Genomic DNA, 7904 nt, shown 5'->3' with positions numbered 1-7904 from the left:
TCTCAGATTTGTGCAGAATATGGGTTTGGCGATGGGTCCAACATTTGGACCCATCGATGGGTTGTGCCGAAGTCTAGATACGGTATATACCTATCCGCCTTTAATAGGTCGTAAGATATTGAATTATTTGACGAAGAGAATAGTTAGCGATAATAAAGATTAACTAGTTAATTAAGCAGAGTCCTTAGATAGAGAAAATAAAGGTCAAAAGAGAGGACAAAAAAAATAAAGGATAGAATAATGATATCTCTGTAAGACAAACAGGCATTTCTTTTTCAATTCTCTAATGACTACTCGTCAAAACTGACCTAAAGGCTGGGACAGTGTACTTTCACCTTGGAATATTTTTTAACGAAAACAACAGTGTATATTGCCCCATGGTTATCAGATGGCTTACAAACATCCTTGCTATTGGTAACCCACTGATTAAGGGGACCAGCTTTGTATTCGGTTGGGTCCGGCGTTGTCAGCTCGCTTTTCTTAGCTCAATCTCTCGCGCCTGGTGTCGCGCTAAGGCGTGTCAGAAACTTCTGGGCGCGAATTTTGCCATCCCTAAGATTCTTTAGGCCTTCAGACAAGCTCTCAAGACCGCTCTTGCCTAGCGTGTAGGGATGGTACGTGAGCCAACCCTCGCGTAGACCCCGGCCAAACGCTGCGCCCCATGTCACGCCAATAAGCTTGTCGTTCTCGTCCTCATTATGAACTTGACCAACCATAGAGTAGACGATATCAACACTCGGGTCAGAGCCCTCGACCTCGGTTTTGAGGAAAATATTAGTCACCCTTGGCTTCCGGCCCGCAGGGTCCGCCGGGCCGGCAATGGCCTTAGTAACGAGCCTGATGGTCTTGTCTTCGGAAACGGTATCATAGGCCTTCCAGCAGCGACCGTCGGGGGCACCTCCCTTCTCAATAGCCTCCTGAATCGCCTTGATCAGTTCCTTCTCTGTCGGATGAGCGGTATAGTCGATGAGGACGTCCCCCTTGCTTTCATCCAGGAACGGCTTAATAAAGTCACTCCGCGTGCTGCCAACCGTGATGATAGGGTGAATATTGGCCGCAGCAGCAAGCTTGATAGCAAAGGCTCCCGTAGCAGTACTTGCTCCATAGATATCAGCGGACGCTTAGTATCGTCCTTGCCCGCGGCCTTGGAGAGTGGCGACCAGGGCTCAGGGAGCTCAAGCTGCTGGAAGAGCGCGCAAGCGGATGTGTAGGCAGCTAAGGGAATCGTGGCAGCCTCCTCATAGGAGATCAAGTCCGGAATGTGGAAGGTAGTGTAGTAAGGTGCAATAGCGTACTCGGCGAAGGCCCCGTTAGGGGTCATCATTTCGTGAAAGGCGGCCACGCGGTCCCCTTTGTGAAACCCAACGACATCTTCTCCCACGGCTTCGACGGTACCGGCGATGTCGTCACCACTGTTTATTTCAGTACCGCGCATGGCGGGGAGCTTCCAGTCTTTCGGGTTGGAACCTTTCAATGATTCGTGTCAGCTGTCGATCTTTAAGGGAAACTGAGACGCATGAAGGCCCGCGATGGCAAGGTGAAAATTCTAGTGGCACGGATTGATTACTGCGGCCCCCTAAAATTTATTACTTACCCGCGACGACGACTTTGATCAACACATGGCCAGGCCCCGGTTTGGGGATAGGAGAATCGACAATGTCGACTGTAAGGTCATTCTTAACAATCGCTTCCTTCATGATGAGATGGCTGAGGTACCTTCATACGCTTTCAAGAAACTGTGAGCAGAGCAATTTGAGCGTGATAGATAATGATGAGTGAGTTGACTCGTTGCTCTTTATACTCAGCAGAACTCTATGATTAGTAACAGTAATTAAGCTTACATCATAGGTCCGGAGTCACATTCCCATAGTTTCCACTTACCTTGTTTGCTGCACGATGGGTGTATCATTCCTGAATCGTCAAATTTTGCTTCCGGGCTTTCCATTAATTCTTCCTTTACCGCACAAGCAAGTAACAAATTGTCACGCCAGTAATACCTGGTAATGAGACGTAGGGACACTTTCTAGTTGCCTACTTATCCGGAGAGGTATCTTTGTGGGCGAAGTTCTGTATCATATCGCAATAGAGTAAAGAGCGCGGTTGAAACATACTTCTCACAAATCTATTGAGGATTTGACAAATAGGGAAGAAAAAACCCAATGGCTTACACAGTTCTTACACTAAACATCGATAAGTGGAACATACTTCGCATGGCGGTGATAACCCGGAGGAGCTCTTGACCTCAGTGGGAGGCCCGGTGGGAGGCGAGGTGGGAGGCCCGGTTTGAAATCTGCAGCCAATAAGCTGCGTAGGAAGGTGGCTACCGATCTAGATTTTATTAATAATTGCACCATCGGTGGGCCGGAATGTGCGAATTATTTAGATACATCATAGGTCAACTAACTCAGGTTAACTAACTAACTTAGTAAACTATGCTTAGCAACAAAGTTTAATCAATAACCTACCCCACTAACGTAATCAACCACCGAACCGCGGATCTTCAACCGAGTTTCCACTCTCTCTATTCAACGCGTCAGATCTTCATTACCCTAATGAATATGCCTCTTTCAAAAGAGTCACGTATTCAGATGGCTATTTTAGCCTATCAGAAAGGTCAAACACCAGAATGCTGTCATCATATAATAGGCCACTCTCATTGAAAGTCACATCTCTCTTAATACAAGCCCTGAAAATGAACGCCATGATGGGCCTTCCACGCTTAAAACTTGAAAAAGACAAAAGATACACGCGATTTCGAAATTGGCTTCCACGTTTTACACAGAGAAACTATCTCAAACCCTTTTACGGTTTGGCAGCCGCACTTTTCTGAGGACTCATTTTTGAACTGTTGAATTGATACACTCCCCTTTACTTTTCTCTTGCCACTGATCAATTGATACATTGGTGAGCTGTTCTTTTGGTGATCACTTCCATCAGCTTGAAGCTGCCGTCAACGCAGAACGGCCCCGAGGACTAGTAATAACCGTAGATCTGTATATTATTCCCAGTAAAAACGAAATTATTATTATCCTTTTAATTTGTCTTTGCCCTATGGTCAAATTATGGCCACAGTTATTACCCAGACTCTCCAACTATTATGGTGAAGTGGTGAAGTACTACGGTGCAATATGGACGAAATCAATCAAAGTTTAACTGTTCCAGCCCGCAGATATATCGGCAGTTTCAAAGTAATGATAATTATAGCGTTTTAATTCGCATAAAGATGTAGGGAAATCTAAAACCAATAGGGGAAACCTAGACATCCCTAAGAGTGTTGTCGACTGGCAGATTGATTTCGAGTTGGAGCCCGAGGACATGGCTAGACCGCGACTCTGGACGTTACTGGACCTCGGGAATACACTACAGGCCGAATTTAAAAGAAAGGAAATCTAGTTTCTCTATTCTTGTACTGTAACTTGCTGTACTTTGAAAATACTAGTGGGATCCAGTAGAAAAGATAATAAATTCAACTCATGTGGAAGAAGGCAAATGGAACGTAAATCCTTAGGTTCAAATATCACCTAAGAGAACAAGTGATTATACTTTTCCCTAGTGAACCTGTGACACACTGAAGCCCCAATTACTTCATTCAGAGTTCGGAAGGACCAGGGCCATTTGGAGCATAATCCGATCCCTTGACTTGCTCCACATCAGTTGCACCCCGAAGCCATCCCACACGGTCCTTGGTATATAGCTCGAACCTGGGCTTCAATTTCGTTTCATGCAGGGTGAAATCATCCACTGTTCCGGTACGCAAGATACTGTGTCCCGGGATCATTTCACTGATGCGGTACATGAGTGAGCCACATATCGAACAGAAACAATTTGTCATTGCCTTTCCGGAGGCAATGGTTTTTGACTGGCTAAATGATTTGAGAGTTTCTTGGCCACGTAAGTGCTTAAGATGTGTGTCTGCGACAATGAAATTAGTCGCGAACATAGATGCGGTGATTTTTCGGCAGTCCGTGCAGTGACAGGTGAATGTGTCTATTAGGCCTGGGCCTTGTGTTGGCTGAAGGTTGTCCGTAAAATTAGCGAGATATTTTAAACAAGGCTATATACTTGGGAGCACTTACAAAGGACAACTGTACTGCGCCACAGTAGCATGTGGCAGTCGCCTGGCCTTCTTTTGACCAGCCATCATCAGCGCCACCGGCAACAGGTATGTAGGGCTTGGAATTATCTCTTGCAGCAGCCATGATTGAGCTTCTTTTTGAGTGTGAAAGAGTGCTTTGCGTAAATTTAAGGGACTTGTGCTTTGCCTTAAATAATTCATTCCGATGGAGATTACGAACCGGCGTCCCGGCTCCCATTTATCTCCTACCGGCCTCCCACCGGTCTCCCACCCACTAGCATTTCGTTTAGCAGTGAACATGCCGTTGATGACGCAATTGAATTTACGATGATAAGGTAAAAGCTCCATTAAATTTGTTGGATGAAGGAGGGCTTTATAAGCCGATTGATAATCAATCTTTTACCCTGACTAAGGCAAATGTGCGAGCTGGTTATATGACGTCTGCCTTCGACTGTACTCGGAGGCTATTACAGTGGATAAATGGATGGATGATGGATTGATGGATTTCATTCACGCTGACCCCTCGCTTTTGAGTTGAAGCTTTGAACTGAGGTACATGTGTGATACCCCTTTTCTATCCAGGGGCAGACATAACTACTTATAGACCTAATGGGTGCCTCGATACTACCTCGTAAGGCAGCTGCCTGGTGCTACTCTATACAAGGATCTGAGATTCAACTTTCTGAGCGATATGCAGCCTACCATTACTGTGTTGTAAATACATCATTTGTTCAACTGAGATTGTTCCAAACTTCCTGAACAGCTAGTCCATAACTAGTTAGTTAGGTAAGTAACTGTTGGGAATTTCTCCGCGTATCCTTGGCATTGGAGCCTCTATTGTTTCTTACACACAGTGCCTACCGCTAGTTATGGTCGGGTTCTATTCCAACCATTGCTACACTGGCACAAATAGAGACGAATAAGAAATTTTTTGGCCTGCACGGGGCACCTGCGGTCTGAACACTGGCGATGTAGGCCTCGTTGACGGAGCTACAGCGCTGTGAGGGCTGCAGGCGAGCCCGTGGCACTCCGTATATTCTAGGATGAAAATAGCTATGCGGGAGCATACGTGGTACATACATGAGAGGTTCCGCGGTGGGCGGGAAGAAACCGTCGCGGAGAGAGCCCGGCTCTCCCTCAAAACGGCGATATTCCTTTCGAGGGAGGGGATGTCCAGCACGGAATATCGTGGGCCCGACGCAAGGGGCTCTCGCGCAACAGCCCCGAATAGAAACCTATCATGTATTCACTTGTACTTTATTACGTTGTAAATGACTCCTGAGGATACAGGGTATTCAAGGGCAATGGTGATGGAATACCAGCCAACACTCTCAGAACTTCTTAAGTTAATTGACCGGTCTAAGTAGGCAAGAGGCGGGGATTTCTCTCTTGCTCTCCTACCGCGACATTCCTCAGCACCCCATCAATCCGTAGGCCTTACAATTGCAACAGACCCAGCCCCCCAAACGCCACCACCGCTGCCCCTCCACACAGACCCCAAACCCCCTTGTCCCATCCTCTTGGTCCCTGTATCGTAACCCATGTATCTACCACACATACAGCAGTCCATGCCGTCAATATAACTCCCATCTCCTTCCCCTTTCCTTCGCTATGAAGCCAAAGCAGCGCGCCTGCCATGGCTATGTCACGTATTCCGAGGAATATCATTGCTTTCTCGGTTATGTCGCGGCCTTCTGGCGTGGTAGGTGTGACCCCGAGAGATCCTGCAGCAACGGACGGAGATAGAAGGGCCAATGCGCCGAGAGAAAAGACAGTCGTTGTAAGGCCAAGGCCGACGAAGCGCCATGTTGAACGAGTGAAGAGGCGGTTGGGGAAAGCCATTGTGCATCGGCTGCGAGAAATTGAATGTTGTTTTTTTTTAGTAGAAAGGATGAAAGAGCTTTTTGTTTTGGATAACCAAGCCACGCATGTTGCAAACCCTGAACTTCATATAGCCCAACACCTACTTCCGGCCAGCTATGCCACCGCGGAGAGTTTAGAAATGCTTTGGCCTTATCCAAGGGAGGCCCTTCGGCGCTGATGAAAAATCAAAATCATCTGCAGTGATTCAAACATGCCAAGACTTTCATGAATGATATGCCGTACTCCGGAGCATGCGACACATTTACCGTGGACCAGAGCTGTACAGTAGTATGTGGAGAATGCAAACCGAGGGCACCAGTTAGAATCGAATAAAAACAAAAAGCGGAGAACTCAAGTTGCGTTCGAAATTAAGTGGGTTTCCATAGGGATTTGCATGCATATATTGTTTAGTATCACTAATCATTAATTGTAACTTATAACTAGTTAACTAGTTAACTAACTACCATTAATCAGCATTAATCAGCATTAATCAGCATTAATCAGGAAACAGGGGAGCCTCAACTAACTAACGGACGTCCGGATGACCAAGGATATCTGCGTCTCAGATGGCCTGACGTAGGGTGGTGACGATCCACAGATGCAACTCCGCCTTCAAGCCGTACCCGGACCGATCATGTCATCCCCAAAGCAAACTCAATCAGAGAAGTAGCCGAAGCCTCCGATGCTCTTCTATGGTTCCTTTACTCGGCATTTTCAGGGTGGTGCTCCGTTCGGCAGGAATGGCAACTATAAACTGGCTAGCCGGCCGCAGACATCAAGCTGAGTTTACCATCCATCAACTCAAAGTTTAACATCTGCTCGTTGGCTATTCATCATGGCAACCAAGAAACTTATTGTTATCCTCGGGGCTACGGGGAATCAGGGTGGCTCAGTCGCAGAGGTTTTCCTCCAGGAGCCGCAATGGCGTGTCCGTGCAGTGACCAGGAACCCGACCAGCACAAAAGCCAATGCCTTAGCTGCCCGCGGTGCGGAAGTGGTCCAAGCAGACTTGGATTCGCCATCCACCCTCTCGTCGGCCTTTGAGAACGCGAATGCTATTTTCGCTGTCAGTGACTTCTGGGGTTTATTTGGTGATCCTGCCAACGAAGCCAAGGCGAAGGGTCAGCCGCTCAATGTCTGGGCCGCCAACCATGAGACCGAGCAACTGAAGGCCGTTATCGATGTTGCTGCGAGGGTTACTACGCTGGAGCGCTTCGTGTTGTCATCTCTTTCCAACGCGACTAAGTGGTCCAGGGGGAGGTACACGCACGTCTACCATTTCGACTCGAAAGCCAAGGCAGAGGCGTACGGAAGAGAAACCTACCCTGAGCTGTGGAAGAAGACAAGTGTCTTCCAGGCCGGTTTTTTTTTGAGCAATTTTGTCTCAAATCCGATCTTCCAGCCCGTGATGGTAAGTTCTTCACTCATCGCTTTGAACCCGCCGGATCATCTCTGAATCTCTCTAGACAGCGCATGGTGTAGCCCAGTTCGTTGGCGATCTAGATCCAAACGTTAAACTGCCTTTCATCGCCGCGGAAGAAGACACTGGGCCAATTGTAAAGGCCCTCGTGCAAGAGGGCGCTGGGAAGAATATCATCGGCTATCGGGAGTGGAGCACTTTGCGCGAACTTTCGAAGGCATTTGCGCAAGCTACTGGGGTAGAAACAGAATGTATCAAGTTGGCAAAAGGGCAATCGAAAGCTCCCCTCCCGCGTGAACTCCGTCTTGAATTGGACGATAATTGGGCTTATTGCAACGAGTTTGGATACGAGGGTCGAGATGACCCTACGATCATCCACCCCAGAGACGTGAGTTCATCAGCAGTGTTCTCTTTTTTTTTTTTTTTTTTTTTTTTTTTTTTTTTTTCAAAATTTGTGATTTTTTAAAAAAATTTTTAGAAGACCCCCCCCTCGAACGTGTGGTAAAATATAGTTTTTAAAAGGCTTTGTCAAAAGCAATAAAACAA

General features: G+C 47.1%; 3 protein-coding genes across 3 annotated transcripts; 1 reads left to right on the top strand and 2 right to left on the bottom strand.

Moving 5' to 3' along the window:
- Positions 1 to 485: 485 nt before the first annotated feature.
- On the bottom strand, positions 486 to 1697 carry KD926_005592 (zinc-binding alcohol dehydrogenase family protein; the record flags this gene model as incomplete). The annotated part of the gene is made up of 3 exons (XM_053095594.1): positions 486 to 984; positions 1032 to 1467; positions 1595 to 1697. The coding sequence occupies 3 exons, from the start codon at positions 1695 to 1697 to the stop codon at positions 486 to 488; spliced, it is 1038 nt and encodes a 345-aa protein (XP_052949756.1).
- A 1892-nt stretch (positions 1698 to 3589) lies between these two features.
- On the bottom strand, positions 3590 to 4199 carry KD926_005591 (GFA family protein; the record flags this gene model as incomplete). The annotated part of the gene is made up of 2 exons (XM_053095593.1): positions 3590 to 4012; positions 4077 to 4199. The coding sequence occupies 2 exons, from the start codon at positions 4197 to 4199 to the stop codon at positions 3590 to 3592; spliced, it is 546 nt and encodes a 181-aa protein (XP_052949755.1).
- A 2574-nt stretch (positions 4200 to 6773) lies between these two features.
- On the top strand, positions 6774 to 7904 carry KD926_005590 (NmrA/HSCARG family protein; the record flags this gene model as incomplete). Its single annotated transcript, XM_053095592.1, has 2 exons — positions 6774 to 7349; positions 7405 to 7904. Coding segments are annotated over 2 exons (918 nt in total), but the record flags the coding sequence as incomplete, so codon positions are not given.

Source organism: Aspergillus affinis, assembly GCF_023601865.1.
Source record: "Aspergillus affinis strain CMG 70 chromosome Unknown NODE_285_length_7904_cov_82_968183, whole genome shotgun sequence".
Taxonomy (NCBI): Eukaryota; Fungi; Ascomycota; class Eurotiomycetes; order Eurotiales; family Aspergillaceae; genus Aspergillus; species Aspergillus affinis.
Note: the sequence above shows the minus strand (reverse complement) of the source record. Positions and strands in the feature narration are given on the sequence as shown.